Raw genomic sequence first — 17,409 nt, forward strand, 5'->3', positions numbered from 1 at the left:
CATTGTATATTCGTTTCATCGACAATAGTTTGGCATATTTTGGGTTCATTGCCGAATTTAGACGTATTTGAAATACTGTAAGACTTTTTGATCTCCGTTTGTAATTTTTCACCCACAGAGCATTGGCCTCTTGCAATAACTAATACTTGCTATTGCCAGTCTTGACAAAAACAAACAATTTTTTCTCTACGCCCTAAGGGGACGTATTATATTATGAGGCCGGTATCCGTCTGTCCGTCCGTCCGTAAGCAATTCCGTGTCCGCTCTGTAACTGTAGAAGCCATCGAAGGATTTCGAAGAAATTAACACAAATGTTCACAAATATGACTCTTGTTTCGCGTCTGCTCTGTAACTTTTGAACTTCTTGAAGGATTTTAAAGACACTTGTCACAAATGTTCACCACATCAAAACGACATGCATAGTGTATGTTTCGGATGGCTGGCTTCAAGGTCTAAGCCATACTTATGGGTCATATGTCATACCTTCGGGCCTATATTGCTCCGCATTGCGTTGCTCTCGTTTCCTAAGAAGAATTATTATAACACTTCTAGTTAGTACTAGGGCGTTTGTTAATTGTCAGTCATATTTGACTCTATTGCTTTTGCAACAATAATCGTTTCGTATCTGATTTTAGCGCGATCAGTTGTGTCCCTACTGACGCGGTTCTATCACGATCGCTTTACCAAGATGCAAAATCAGTCTTTGTCAGAGAAATTGCGATCATTATATTAAATGCATTCTCGAATTGTAGAAAAGGCTGTGCATAAGCGCTAGGGCACATTTTACCACAGTATGTTTAATATATCATACCCGTACATAGTTTCCATATCGTGCAAAGTTGTGCTACTGGAGCTTAGTGTTGTTGTGAGCAGACATTTTGATACATATTTACAGGTATAAACTAATACAGAGATATAAACTAATACAGAGAAGATATTAACGAACATATGTTAAAACAATGTCAAAAAAATGATAGAAGCAAATTTATTGATGTTTCATACAGCAGCTTAAACATTTCTGAAATGATTGTAAATGCTCCTCAGACATCATGTCAGTTTTCACTGAATGCTGTGTATATTTTACGGAATAGTGATATTTCATGGTTAAAGGGTTTAGCAACGACACATCAATTTGAATGGGTCATAGTGTCACAACAACAGCAACGAAAAGTAGGAAATAACTTATAAATGTGAAAGATAGATTAAATGTAAATATACTCTTTTATTCTATAGTTATGTCCAGCTATGTTAAATAGCAAGAGAAGGGGTCACTAGAAAGAAACGTGTGCACTTATTCAGAAAGCTACATGTAGAATTATATTTAAGTATGTTAATATATACTTTGGAAGGGTCGTGAGTACAAGTCCCTGCGAAATGATTGTGCTTTCGGTTATAAGTTTGTTTAATCTGTCGTTACTGTTTTCAGTTATGTAAGATTATTACTATTAGATAATTATCAACAGGTTTCTATTTTTGATTTACATTTAATTACGATGCAGCATATTATTTACTTAAACAAAGCTTTTCCAATTCACGTCCCTTTAAAGATGTACTATGCTCACCTTCTACATAAATATTTCATCATTGCATATTGCTCTGAATCTAGTAAATTCTCATTAAACATTTACCTTGACTAAATATATAAACTAACTATACTGCAATCACAATTAAATGTCTGTAAAGTAACAACATTTGTTTCAAACAAACTTCCAGAGTTTTACTAGCGTAATATATTCATACTATGCTGTTTACTTAGTATGTAGTATTTAAACCTAACATACTACCTTTCATACTCACAAACATGGTTAATGTATAATTCCATAAATGATATGCGATAATTGTTCATATATTCAAATATGAAATTTAGGCATAATATATCTTTAATATTGTATAAATGACATTCCTTTTAATATTTAAAATAACATAATGCTAATAATTATGTATGTGTACGATGTAAACTTCAAAAAAATACTTCACTTTCAGCAACAAAAACAAACAACTCTGCCAGTCATTTGAAGATGATGATATATTTAATTTTAAAAAATGGCCGCCATTTTGATGACGTCATAACTCGGTCCAGTCGCAGAATTCACACTGGCGACATGGCTTATAATGAACTTCAGACATTACGGAACAGATTGGTATATGTCGCCATTAATCTTTTTTCCAATCGCACGGGACCCAAAATATGGCTCTAAGCGAATACACTAAAAAGATTTATACTGGAATAATATTCTTTTGAACTGAAGTGTTAAAATATACTTATATATATATATAAGTATATTTTAACACTTCAGTACTATATATATATAGTATCGGAATTCATATAAATAAGTTTAATATTAAATAGCTCCCTTTTCATCACTGTTCTTTAGGACGTTAAATGATAATAATGAAGAAAAAAAAACGAAAAAAAAAAACAAACAAAAAAACAAAACGAAAAGAATATATTTTCTACCTACACAGATCACATGCACAAAATTCCAGTATAAAATTTATTATTTGACACTGCAATTTATAGATGCATGCATGATTGCAGTAAAAATCAATTCTGACATAGTGACTACAGTTTATAGGTGCATAATTTCCAGTATAAACATATTCTGACAACATCGTTCATGTGTACACATTTCCAGTGTAAATCTATTTTGAAGCACATAATTTATATAAACACCGCTTTTGATTTTAAACTGTATATCATCGCTTCAAGCCTGCATCCGATCAGATGATATTATTATAATAAAAAGTAAAATAACTTTTTTATCCAAGTAAGTGATATATACATGTACTTCTATTTTTATTTTTTCAGGATTTGCGTCATGTTTCCTTTTACCAACAGTATCACCTGCAGGTAAAAGAACTCTACCGAAATTAAACATCATTATATGTTAAAATCCATTGTTTACGGATATGAATGTTATGTTATCTTAACAAAAAGTACACTAACGGCTCATTTAAATAAAAGCAGCTGGTTCAGTTTTCTGTGACCAGTTACGTAGCTGGGTGTTGATCACAAGCTCTTTATTTCAATTTGATCTAGTCCAGCAATCGAGCTCACTTGTGAAAGTTTTACCCTGAGCTCGATCAATAGCTCATAATAAAGCCAATAGCTACACCTCTGGACTTTCTCAAAGATTTAAGCTGAATAATTGTTATATCGCGGGTTTAGCGCAAAACGGTTTTGACTCCTTCTTTATTTCATAAATGTTAAAGTATTAAATAAATTGGCTTTGTTTTGTAAAAAAGTCTTTAAGCTAAGATCTCATGAAATGAATTCATTGCAATAGATTATATATTTTTGTGAGCTTACATTGAATTAGTGTCATTTTTTGTTTTTATTTATTTCATTACTACGTGCATGTATAATTTTATTTGTATACAACGATGAACTGTAAATGTTCAAGTTAGATATAATAAAATGTCTGTTCTGTTCTGTTCTGTTCTGTTTCTTATAAGTTACAAACCGTTTTGCGCAAAGCCCGCGATATACTGAACAGCACAAGAAACTATGAAGATGTATAACTAGGAAATATTTAAATAAAAAAAACTTAAATTATTCATTTGACTTGTATTTTTCCTCATGAGGTAATATATTCGAGAGTGAACCCTTTGCCATTTAATTTGTGACTATTGTTAATTTTTTTGGGGTTAAATTTGAATAGCTTTGATTACTACGTATATTAAAACCCCAACAGTCAATCGTCTCTTGCGAATTCGTTACGCACACTGGATAACCGGCAATTCTGATGCCAGCTGAACAGAAAAACCCCGCTGTAAATTGGTAGGTAGAGTTTTTCGTGTATTTCTATTGATATAAAGTCAGTTTTGCTAAGGAATGGATATGGCTTACTATCGTTATATTTGTAGAAATTCTCTAAGAATTTCTTCATTTAAAAAATCTGACCAAATTCATAAGTTTATGCAAACGTCTTTGAAAATGAACAATCTGTGAATATTTTAATCATTTGGTCAAACAGTTGTGTCTCATTGGAGCATCTCAGTGAAATTTCCGGGATTTACGTTCTTTCTGAGAAAAATATCAGACGTTAAACATGTACGAGTGAAAATAAATTAAATGTGATTGTCGAAAATGGCCGCTTATGCTGTCGCTGAAATCAGCTATTGACTTATATGGTTATCCATTAACTCCGATGTCTATATGCGTATCTTTGTATGTAAATTGTCTAATCAATTATAATAGTGACTCTCTTTAATTTCAAGCGGATTTGTTAAATATGACTGAATTTTTTTCGCACTGATTATTATTTTTGTTTTTACCAAGCACTCGAGTAAATGCCATTTCTTCACCATACAGAAGATATTATAAACACTTTTGATTAGTTTGTTTAGTTCCAGTCACAATGTTATAATTTACATAGTATGATGGCATTTCCTGCTTTTGATAGCGAACAAGCCACTCTTGAGTACTATAGGAAGTAATTTCACCGCAGTTTTTGCAAGTACAATTGATTGCTTCTGGTAGTCAATCCTTTGAATATCTGAATATAAATTTGATTACATGTATTATCAAATTTTTTTAGTTTATGCACTTCTGACTGTCTGCATACAATATCCTTGTGTCCAATAGACATGAATTATACAGCATTGAAGAGATCATTCATTTATTAGGTGAACCCAGTGATTAAAATCTTGATATTAATGCTTTGCAATACTTGTAAACCAGCCAGCTACTTCAATTGTGATGTATACTGCTTTTTCCAACCTTTGAAATAATGTGAAGAAATTTGACAGTTTGCCCATGCAAAGAAATTACGAGTCCGGACACAAAATACTTATACTAAGTATTAGCCCTGTGTAACAGATTTTGAGCCAAAATCGGTCCTTGGATGCAGAAGTTACAACCTAGGCGTATGTAACGACAGTCGGAACCAAGCAAATCTTTGCAGAGGACAGATAATTAGGGAATCCTGTTGGGGCCATTTATAATGTCGCCGTCGTGTTTGTTGGGTCGACACACGACAACGCGAAGTGACATAGCGACATTACGAAGTGACACCTGACAATCGCAAACGACGGCGACAATCCCAAACGACAATGTCGCGATATCCACTTTGAAATGTCGCCTTTCAAAAGCACGATATATCGCGATGTCACTTCGCGTTGTCGAGCGTCATATCGCATTGTCGCTATGTCACTTCGTAATGTCGTGATGTCACTTCGCGTTGTCGTGTTTCGACCCTGCAAACGCGACGGCGACATTATCAAACGACATGCGATAATCACAAACGACGCTCGACAACGCGAAGCGACATTTTCCAAATGTCGTATCATATGTCGCGTGTCGCGGGTTTGGGTAAGGGTCGACGCGCGACAATTCCAAACGATACACGACACGCGAAGTGACACTCGACAATACGAAGCGACATTTTCATAATGCCGTATCGCATTGTCGTGCGTCGACCGGTATTCACTTGAATAAATACCAACTAATCTTGGTCGCATATTTTCGAAAAATTCATCAATTTTATTTTATTATTAAAAGCGTTAAAAGTAAGGTATTAAAGTTAAATTTCTTTCAATAAGTAGTATTGCCTAATCGAATAATAAAAACAATGTTCTTCCCCGACGGGCACGCCGTCGGGAACATTTGCTGAACTTTGTCATTTTTGGCTTAAAATATTAGCAGTAAAATAAGGAAAAAGTGCTTACAAAATATTTATTTTGGGTAAATAACTGCAAATAAAAACTTCTTTTGATAGAAAATGACAAAAAAGACAACATCTGTTCGTCCGTCTGTACGTAATTAAAGATAAAAGCTGTATTTCCGTACTTTATCGTACGGAAAATGTCCGTGTTTTTCATTAACTTCAAATAATTGTAGAATGTTCCAAACGCAAGATATTTTAATGAAATAACTTTTATAAATTAAATTCAAACACTGTCTAAACGGATATGTAACTTGTATAATTTTACCGCCGACGGTTTTGTCGGAGGACTGTCTCAAAATGTATCAGTTTCCGAGGGGTGGTCACGTAAACTGATACATTTTGAGACGGTCCTCCGTTTGGAATTGTCGCGCGTCGACTCTCACCCAAACCTCACACGCGACATACGATACGACATTAGGAAAATGTCGCTTCGTGTTGTCGAGCGTCGTTTGAGATTATCGCATGTCGTTTGCAGGGTCGACATACGATAATGCGAAGTGACATTGCGACATTACGAAGTGACATAGCGACAATGCGATATGACGCTCGACAACGCGCAGTGACATCGCGACATATCTAGCTGTTGAAAGGCGACATTTCAAAGTGGATATCGCGACATTGTCGTTTGGGATTGTCGCCGTCGTTTGCGATTGTCAGGTGTCACTTCGTAATGTCGCTATGTCACTTCGCGTCGTCGTGTGTCGATCCCACAAACACGACGGCGACATTATAAATGGCCCCAACAGGATTCCGTAGATAATGGTGCCAACCGGAGTTACTCGATATGGCAGAAGGGATCATATTTAAGTATCTGTATACTGAATGCGTGTCTACACATAGCTATACACCATTTTTCAATCAGACGAAATGAATTGCAAAAAAAAGTAAAAGCAAAAGAAAAAATGAAGAATAACAAACAAACAGGTTAAAAATATACAAAACATACATAAGAAGGGACACAGTAGGGCATACTTTGACAACATGGCTGTTTTAAAAAAACTTGTATACGCCTATGTTTTTGATAGCCAACATCCGAGTTCAACGACTTCCTATTGCAAATACCACCGCCGTTTTCGACAGTCATATTTTTTCACCAATATATGTTTAACGGCTTAAATCTTTTTTTTTTCAGACAAAAGGCAGAATCCGGAAATTTCACAGATTTGTTCCAAAAAGATACATCTGTTAATTTAAAACTACATCATTAAAATTTTCACAGATTTTTAACAAACAAAAACATCTGCATAAAAATTTGGCATTTTGTAAGATTTTTCAGACTGAAGAAATGGATAGTGAATTTCTATAAATATAATGATCATTCTCCGACCAGAAATTGGAAAAGTAAGCCATATTCATTCGTTAACAAAACTGTCAAGATGAATTGCAAGGATTAGCTTCAAATCAATAGAAATAAATGAAACACTCTACCTACCCATTTACAGCAGGGTTATTTTTCTAGCGTTTTTCTTTTCTTTTTCTTTTTTTTGTGTCAAGCGGGTATCAGGATAGCCAGTTATCCAGTGTGTTACGTGTATATTCGTATCTCATACGGTTTGTTAAGTATATTGCCAATTTATCATGTTTTGAAAATAAGTTATACCTAACTAACTTTCAATATTAGACAGTACAATTGAGGATATAATGTCTTTGATTTCAAGTTATATAGCGCAAGTTTCCTTTTCTGTACAATATTCCTGAATACGTTGGAATAAGCAGTTTAAATGCGATTTTGGAACAGCTCATGTAATACACTTATTTAGAATTTCGATACTCAAGATTTTCCCACAGCAATAAGAATTTTAACACTACTTTGGAATCTTTACATTTTTCTTGCCATCGTTAACTTTTAAAATCATTTAACATTTACATTTACATCTAGGCAGTGGTGTAAAATGACTAACTAAGTGATAAACTTTATAACATGTATGCTTATTTAAAATAACTGGAATAATTCAGCTGTAGTTTCCGGACCAACTGTTGACAACTGTTCAAGCAAATCTTGTACAAGTGGAGGGACATGTTATAACGGCCCTGATGCATATGCTATTAGGTTATTTAACATTGTTCTGTACAATACGGAGATATATTTGGACGAGTACCCAGCTGAGAAAACCATATTGGATGAGCCGCTAGGCGAGTTCAATATGGTTTTCTCAGCTGGGTACGAGTCCAAATATATCTCGTATTGTACAGTATTATGTTAAATAACCTTTTTATTCTATATCAATTTTATCTTACTATAATAATAGTTTAAATTAAAAATGTTTTACTGAATATTGTATTCCTGCCTTTTCTAGTTTTTTCCAGCTTGGTATGAGTGCAAATATATATTATACAGAACAATATTAGGCCTTAATTAACCTTTTTATTCTATATTTATTTCACTTCATACGTAATATACGTAATTCATTGAATGTTGTTTTTTCTGCGTATCATTATTAAGAAAAGTATATGGTGCAACCTCCCTACAACAGCCATTTGGCGCTTTGGGTGGTAATAATACTTGGCTGAGATATTATGCTCACAAACATTGTCAGCAAGTTTGGTGAAGATCGGATGAAAACTGTTCGACTTAAAAGAGCGGACAAGGCTAAATTCCCCGTTTTTTTGGAGTAATTCAAGGGCTATAATCAAAGAGTGCCTGGTACAATTTGGCTGGTTATCGAAATTGGCCGAGATGTTATGCTCACAAACATTGTCAGCAAGTTTGGTGACGATCCGATGAAAACTGAATTAGAGAGCAGACATGTTTTGGATGCTGACCGCCCGTCCGCTGCCATTCATAATCGTCTCCAATTTGTTTCTTAACCGTTAAATAAAAACTGCTGAGGTAGCTATTCAGACAGTCAGGGCTGGTATCTTCCAATTTCTAAATTTCGTCCGGAACGGCTTTTTTTAGCGACTTTTCAAATATTCCAACATCTGATGATCCTTTTTACTGTATTTTTAAGTTTTTGATTATTAACGAACGTTTTAATATCTAAATCAGATAGCATTGTTATCACTTGAATCGTTTTTGTGTGTTGTAAACAAAAATGAACTGAAATTAAATCCAGATTTCAAGACGCATAATCAAACTCTGTACATAGAGTGCCTACTTCATCCGATTTACATTCGAAACATTTTCACGCGTTTCGGGCTTTATCGTATGTTTAAAATGGGACTGTTGAACCGTCCAAATACAGAAAATACAGGATTTTTTGTACGCGCGTGCGTCCAAATACAGAAAATACAGGATTTTTGTACGCACGTGCATCCAAATACCGTAATATATTGTACGGTCACGTGTTGCAAATGAACGTCCGCGATTGGATAGATAAAAAAGGTATAGAATAAATGTCAATATCAGGCAGGATTTTCGGGACGCAATTGTGAAAAACATATGTTATTAAATAAATATCCTCAGTTGTAGTTAATAACTCTGACAAATATCAGTTCTAAAAAAGAAAAAGTGCACCTTTTTTAAGTTTATTCCATTTGAAGTCTGACTAAACTACCTACAAAAAATTCGACCATTCTAATCTAAAAGGGAATGTATGCAATGTCCAATGGATAACAAAATCTTTAACATTGAATATTACGTAGGTGCTATGGCAACAAATTGAGTTTCAAGAAATTATTCAGTTTTAGCATTTAATCAATGCTCATAAAATAAATGTGTATAATCCATTGGAACGAAATTCCTATTACATTGAATAACATACTTCAAATCATACAATACCTATTAGGATATTATACTTTCCGAACTGTACTGATTATAGGGTTGTGTACAAATGCAACGTGTCTGCATGGTTCATGTACGCTAACCAACGGCGTCTACAGCTGCTCATGCAACACAGGATGGAAAGGCAGCCAGTGTCAAACAGGTCTTATCTATTTCCATTCAGTAGATTATTTACTGATAACTTTGAGAAATTGCCAACTATTAATTATCATCGAATTTTTATTATCTCATCACAATAACCCGTTACAAAATGTATTATTAAACCAGTGAACCGTTCGACTTTAGTTTCATAACATATTAGATATAAAGAGAAGCATAATGCGAAAACACTTACAATTTTGTATACTGATGTACGTACGTCCCATATCCAAATTAGATGTGAATGAATGTGATAAACATCCGTGTCAGAATAGAGGGAAGTGCTTAAATTCAGCCGGGGGCTACTCATGTTCGTGTACTAATGGCTGGGAAGGCTTTAATTGTGATCAAGGTATGTTATTTTGTTATTTCCATTGAAAACTTTTTATAGGCAACGTTAAATTTCTCAATTGCTAAATCATTTATTTCTGGCCATGGTAACATATCAATCAAGAAAGGTCTTAAAGTCTAACAGTTGAAATATAGAAAGTTTAAGTCTTAGCGGACATTGTCGCATAAAACAAAATTTTATTTCAGTCTTTCATCTATTTCAAATGTCTTTTACTGTATGGATATATATGTTATATGAATATAATGAAAAACTTTAAATCCTTAAACAGCCTGACATATTCTTCATTTTCCGCAAGATTATATAATCTTATGATCTAATCTCGTTCTAAACAGATGTTGACGAATGTACGAGAAACCCGTGCTCACATCAAACATTAACTTGCCTAAATACTGATGGTTCTTATAGTTGCCAGTGTTCCAGTGGATGGACAGGCTGTAGATGCGAGACAGGTAACTAACAATTTGAATGTTGTAAGACATGACTTATGTTGGTTGATTTAAACTGTTTATCAAATGATATGTAGAGAATATATATTTGATATCTTTAGAGACTTACTAATGTCATACAAAATACATATACTGCAAAATTTTTATGATATTATTTTTAAATGAACATTGTTATTTCATGACAAATTATCCACAGTTTATTGATCACTCTCATAATCGGTCATATAAATAAGCGGTGCTCCTGTAGCATCAGCGACATTTATGGCAGTTTAAGAAACGGTTTCAATAGCAATCTGATACCGATTACTCCGTCAAATTCCTGTTATGTTTTTTTTATTGTGCTTGAAACCTGTTTATGTCAGTTAATTTGCATCTGGGTGGAAGGAAATTTTAGATTTTACTAACCACCAAGTCCAACCCTACACTTGCTTATAAAAATAAGAGAAGTACCATGAATTGCAATATGTTTGTTAAATATAGAAATTTTATAAATTGTGTTTACTTTCTGGAAAATTTCTAAAAAAGTTATTTCTTTCATGTAATGTTATTTTAAACAAGCGGCGATTTCTAAGGAAATCTCCACATTATATTTACTTTACTTTCATAAATTGACTTCGCTTTACAGAAAACAATTTCAAAAACTTTTTTCTATCATACAAATATAAATGCTGCAAGTTTTTCTATGATATCATTTTCGAACGATTATTGTAATTTCATTAAAATCTAACAAGGTATATGCCTGTTGATTTCTCCAATAATCGGTCATATATATTTGTTTGAGCTTGTTTTTCGGACTTGATATTGTTTGTCCCTCTTGTCAAGATAAACAATAATTTTCATGGGCGTTAAAAGTAGAACAATTGTAATGACAAACGCTAATTCCCGTTTACTGCGTATTTATTTCTCCTTAACATCTGGTACCGGTATTAACCGATTATTACGATAAACCCTGCTCTTATGGTAATTTAATTCGTGTCTCGGAGAAATGTTATCCAGATCAGGCACTGACATTGCAGACTCTGCAATGACGGATCCTCAACAATCGCACTCGATCGAAATAAAAACTCTTATGTCAAACATACATTTTTATTTTTAGATATAGATGAATGTGTTATGTACCGGTTTTGTGAAAACGGAGCAACTTGTTTGAACACTCCGGGAGGTTTTACTTGCTCATGTGCAAGTGGTTGGACCGGGACTCAGTGTCAGACTGGTACTGTTATGTCTTGATATCATTAATGCTCCACCGACTTGTCATTGGGCCTATTTATCATTAGTTATATGGCTACGTTTATTTTGCCGTCGTATTAATATCTGAACGAAAGCAAATTATCATAGAATTTAGAATTTATATTCTCACAGTAGGCATTCACACTGTAATCAACTTAAAGAATGGTGACAAGCTGGTTCATTGGATACTGTTAAAACTTATTATTTCTGAATAATAATGAAAAATGAAAATATTTATAGGCACCACAAAATAACTGTATTCTTTTGGATTCCCATGATAGTAACAATACTTGCTTTGCATGATGAAATTGAGTAATCACAAGTATCTAGTAACAAATTGACAATGATATATATTAGGCCATGGCAATGCGTTTAATGTCTTAACATGTTATTGAATTATTGTAGCAATATGCAAATAAATCAGTCTATTTAGTTAAAATTTCAATCACATTTTGTTTCTACAGTGCGAGATAGCTATTCCTCTATATTCTTAAAACTATGCTGAAAAGCGATTGACTGAAAAAGTTTTCAGATGTAGTTTTGAAAACATATTTTCCACCTTAAAACTTGAAGTGTAGCTGTATATTGCCTGTATTATAAGAATGTTTTACTTGAAGTTTATGTGGGTGAAAACAGAAGGTCACTAGGTCGTGTTTGGTCTTTAAATTTACTCAACAATAATATTTTACAAGCCAAAAATACTGTTTTTCTTTTCAAAAACTACTAGCTTGAGTGAATGTTTTATACTCAACACTTTTCCAATCTTGTCTGGTTTTAGAAACATTTTAATCTTAATTGTACGTCTTACCATTACCATGACCACCACACTACTTTATCATAGAAGTTGGCATGTAAATTTTTCTTAAAATTACAAAAGAATCCAGTAGATATTTTCCAAGGCAAAGGCGACCCTTCTTACTAACGGGGAGGTAATAATTGGTTTTAGATATCAACGAATGTACGAACAACCCATGCAGACATGGTTCATGTACAAATACCCGAGGATCATACAGATGTGTTTGTTCTCCTGGATGGACTGGTTCCAACTGTCATACAGGTTAGACAAGATAAATCATTGTGAATAATGGTTGCCTTAGTATGTTTTCAATAAATGCAGAAGACACATTGTAAATACTAAATTCTATAATGGCAGTAGTATATTCTTTTTTTCCCCAAATATACAACAGACAATCATAGAAAATTACCAGGGGATATTTTTACCAAGGCAATGGCAAAACTTGAAAAATTTGAAGCTGTGTGCATCAACAGACATAAACTCATTTTACATTGTAATCATCAATGAAAAATACGAATAGGTTGAAATTCTATTTCTAGTTTTCGCAAAAGCGTTTCCAGATAAGGCGGATGGGCAACACGTTTGACACTCCATTTTACGTCCGCGTCAAGAAACAGGAATTACGTGCATTCAAAATTTATGTAAAGCCGAATACATCCACAGAGTTGATGAAACTAGTGCGTCTAACACTTCACTTGAAACAATATCCTTTCTTCTAAGAATCAGGTTTTACGTGCCCAATCCACAAGACTGGTCAGTACTGTTTGCCATCGCGTCAGTTCTGGTGAAACCCAGTTGTCACAGACGGGAAGGGGGAGGCGACCGCATGTCATTACGATGAACCAATCAAAACCGCGTTCCGTGAAAGCGGTCTTACCGGCGAATCAAACGGTGGCAGAAGCCAAATCTGAACTAGAAAGAGAATTATAAATCCGAAAGACGTTGTCAAAGCTCTTAAGTCTTCTACAGAACGAGGAAGGAAACGCAAGGCAACCAACGCTAAGGAATTTAGTGGAAAAAATTAAGACGTCGTCTAAATCATCGACCAAATCAAACCTACAAAGTGTTTAACGACATTTTCAAAGTCAAGTAATATGTCTGTGTTAACGAGGGAGACAAGGGGGCATGTATTGGAGCCTGGCCTTGTTCGATTTACAAGCCACACATAATAGTGTCTCTGAAGTATACAGCGAAGAGATACGACCACTATCTCAATTATTTTCCAAAGGTCTGTCCGAATTTAGAATTATTAACATCTTTAAATCCATTTTTTTATGGATATGAATTTGATGTAATTTTTAACAAAAATTACAGTAATGTCTATATTTAAATAAACCGGCTTGTTCAGTTTTCTGTGACCAGTTACGTAGCTGGGTGTGCGGAATTACATGCTCTTTAATTCTGCTGGTTCTAGCCCAGCTCGGGCCGTCATATAAGCAGTCGCGATCACATGTTTAAGTTCTATTCTGAACTCGACCAATATCTCAAAATAAAGCCAATAACTACACCTCTGGTCTTTCTTAAAGATTTAAGCTGAACAAACATTTTATGACTTTTAGCAAAACTAAAATCTTTCAGAAAAGAAATACACTAATCTAAGACGCTTAGATGTTTGGTAATTCAAATATCATTCACCAACACCATCAAATTCAAGTTTTTTATGGTATTTTTCACGCTAAGGACTAGGCACTGTGCAAAAACATCTGTTAACTGCACAGGCAAAGAGTGTTCCAACGTTTGTCCAGGTTAGTTCAATAACAGTTAGAGAAATGATAGTGTTTTCCTCATCAGCAAACTTATAACACTTACAGACAATCTCTAAAACATTTTTCAAGATTTATGAAATTTATTTATCTAAATTCTATCAAAATAATTTGAAAAACCTACTACATTGATGCAATTACTTTCGAAAACTAGTCAATAAAGTAATTTAAAGTTGTTTTACCCTTCTTGAAATATCGTGTCTCTGCTACATATGTACCAAATTTATAAAACATTTTCTTAGACTTAAGATGATATTGAACATTTTTTTAAAAATTTTATGGAAAGTTTTCTAAATACCTATGAACTTTTTATATATAAACATTTTAGATATTCTGTACATTTAAGAAATCCTCGACACTGTGTTACGTTCGTATACATACACAGTTTTATGTTATCTATAAATGTTTTCATGTTGTTAATTAACAATTTTCTGTTATTATTTTTGTTGTATTAGTTTTAAAAGGATCAAACTTCACGAACTACTCACCATTACAACTAAATCTGATTACGATAGTTCTACATGTTTGATTTACCGGAAATAATGACATAATGCCATTTATGCTGATAACGAAGAATAAAGTATTAATTCTATATAAGGAAATGAAGAACATTTTATTAATAAATGGCAACCAATCAATAGAATTATAAAAACGGCAACATGATCATCCGTCTAAAGATAAAATATGATATTAAAACATTTGACACATTATATAATAACAAATAATGCCATATTATAAGCGTATAATGTGCCCATCTCTTAAATCATGTGCAAATATCTAAAAAGCACAGGAACCTATAAAATTCTTCCCACCATAGTTTCTTTAAAATCTACATTGTAAAAATATTCTTTCCATATCTATTTTAATTTTATGAAAATTGTGGTTGTCCCAAAGACGCCCATTATGAAAATTTGTGTGAAGTTCAAATTTTCAAAATCAGTATATCAGAAAATCAAGCACACTATCAGAAGCTGTTTACTTAAGGGTTTGAAATACTTGTATATAAGTCTGTTTCAGCGAACATATATATTGTTGTTTATGGATTCAGAGACAATAACAACAAAGTCTCCATTACCAGCCACAAGTGGTGTGAGCAACAATTTGAATACAAGCACGAATATTCCCTCATGGCTTGAATGGGGCGCTTGGGAATGCCACAACGTTGATTTTGGATGTTTACAATCCAGATGGCGACATTGTTCTAATTCACAGATTAGGTGCATAGGTGACCATTACGATCTGGCATCATGTAATCAAAAAAGCTGTACTGGTAAGAAAATAGGTAACATATTTGTTTACAAACTGATTCATCTCCTCTTAACCCCCGTGTCTTAAACGATGCGTAGAAACACACCAACTGCAGTCTTCCGTCTCGGGCTAAAACCGGAAATGTCGCTATATGAGATAAATGGTGTCTGTGTGACATTTAACCCATTAATAAGTGAATAATTTGCTTGTACTCAATACATAACTCTTTGAATACTAGTAACTGTTATTATAGAACAAAATGTTTGTCGTTATTTTGTCCTTTAAAAGTGCATTCTTTTACATGCCATTCCTATTATTACAGTCATTGCTTTTACTAAGATCGATATGAAGATATACCGAGTAAAAGTAATATTGACAGAGAGCGTTTCTTAAGGGTGATATCAGTTTTTTACAGATCGAAATATTTTCATATCACTGAGCTTTAAAGGCAGCAAAAGAAAAAAAAAACACCCCCCACCAAAAAAAACCCCAAAAAAAACAACAAAAAAAAACAAAAACAAAAAACAGGAACAAAAAAAAAAAGAAAAAACAAACAACAACAAAAAAGACAGAAAACAAATCATGAGAATAACGCTATACTTAATACGGTGGACAGTCGACACTTCACTGTTTTGTAAAACAGTTGAATCTACCCCTGTCAGCGGACAGCATTATGACAGCATTTGTCTTTAGGAACCAGTCAGCTTACCTTACAAATGCACATTTTGTTTTTAGTCCAACCTGCTTAAAGTGGCCACTTAGCTTTATCAGCCATAATTCGCCACTCATCAGATCCTTCAGAAGGACAGAGCACAAGCGAAACCCTACTGTTTTGGTCAATTTATGAGAGAAAATGGAATATGCACATCTCTCATGTCTTCCCAGAATTCTATTACACATGCTTCACGTAATAAAACATTTATTCTAATTTGCTTGTTTCTGTTAAAACGCTCAAAAGCTTAAATGACCGATGACAGCTGCAAAAGTAAAACCATTTTTATTTCCTTCCCCTATAAAGTCATGTGCACTTCTGCACATGTTCCTCCCGTAGACTTTCTAATTATCGTTGTCTAGCCTAAGTTCGTGGGTAGTGTAAGTTCGCGAATTCCCCTTCACATATGACGTCAAACTCAAGTTTTGGTGTACGCGCGCAATTTCCAACAGAAAATCCGGAAATAAACACAAACTTTTGTCAACCGCCAAAAAAGAGCAAAATATGAGGTTTAGACAGGTAAGAACAGCAATAATAACCCAAGCATGCAGAAATACCTTGTATTTGCTAATCCCAAATGGCCCCTTAGTCATAATCCCCTTAAATATCATAGAATGACATTTTTATTTCCAACATATCATCTCGTCTGCTTTGTTTACATTTTTAATTTAACAGCCTCGTTTTGGTTTTGACAATTCTCGTGAGCGCATAAACTGATGACGTCAGGCACGAACTTGCATGAAAATGAAAGTAGGTTAACTAACAGATATGCATGTTTTGTTCTACATATTTCTGGAAGATTTATGGTATTTTTCACGCTTTTTACAAGGATAAGGATTAAATATTAAATTGTAAGTATACATTTGTTGCTGTTTGTTTTGTTTTATACAAATATGAAATGGTTGTTTCTTGTATCCACGAACTTTGGCCAGACAAGGATAATATACAGTTGAGACTGGACATCGAATTCCAAGTGATGGATTCGTAATAACCGATATCTGATTTGAAAAAAATGTTTTTGGCATATATTAGATACACGAGTTGGTGATATTGAGTTTGAACTGTATTAGAATGAGTGAAATAAATCATAATGTAGCCATAAAGTGTTTAGTTATCAGAAAACCGAAACATCGGTTTAAAAGACTTTATTCTTATTGATTTTTCCAAGTTTTTAAATTGTCAGGGAGTTCAAAAGTAATAGAAAAAGTTTATTCAACAAGTTATTTCTATTTTATTAAAGAAGCAATTAAAATTGACCTCGCAAAACATCACACAAACGAAATTCGGATTTTTGTTTTTAACGCAATCAATCAATTTGACATGAAAGATTT

At 33.6% G+C, this 17,409-nt stretch overlaps 1 protein-coding gene across 3 annotated transcripts in view; it reads left to right on the top strand.

Moving 5' to 3' along the window:
* Nucleotides 1–17,409, top strand: part of LOC128551119 (neurogenic locus notch homolog protein 2-like) — a 44,449-nt gene that overhangs the window by 11,016 nt on the left and 16,024 nt on the right. For 2 of the 3 annotated variants that reach the window (XM_053531551.1, XM_053531553.1), the window contains exons 2-8: nucleotides 2,810–2,851; nucleotides 9,431–9,535; nucleotides 9,770–9,883; nucleotides 10,216–10,332; nucleotides 11,426–11,542; nucleotides 12,506–12,616; nucleotides 15,167–15,400. In XM_053531551.1, coding sequence (XP_053387526.1) covers nucleotides 2,810–2,851; nucleotides 9,431–9,535; nucleotides 9,770–9,883; nucleotides 10,216–10,332; nucleotides 11,426–11,542; nucleotides 12,506–12,616; nucleotides 15,167–15,400 — 840 coding nt within the window. The remainder of the gene's footprint in view (nucleotides 1–2,809; nucleotides 2,852–9,430; nucleotides 9,536–9,769; nucleotides 9,884–10,215; nucleotides 10,333–11,425; nucleotides 11,543–12,505; nucleotides 12,617–15,166; nucleotides 15,401–17,409) is intronic. The other variant, XM_053531552.1, reaches the window with a different exon arrangement.

This window comes from Mercenaria mercenaria, chromosome 19, assembly GCF_021730395.1.
Source record: "Mercenaria mercenaria strain notata chromosome 19, MADL_Memer_1, whole genome shotgun sequence".
Lineage (NCBI taxonomy): Eukaryota > Metazoa > Mollusca > Bivalvia > Venerida > Veneridae > Mercenaria > Mercenaria mercenaria.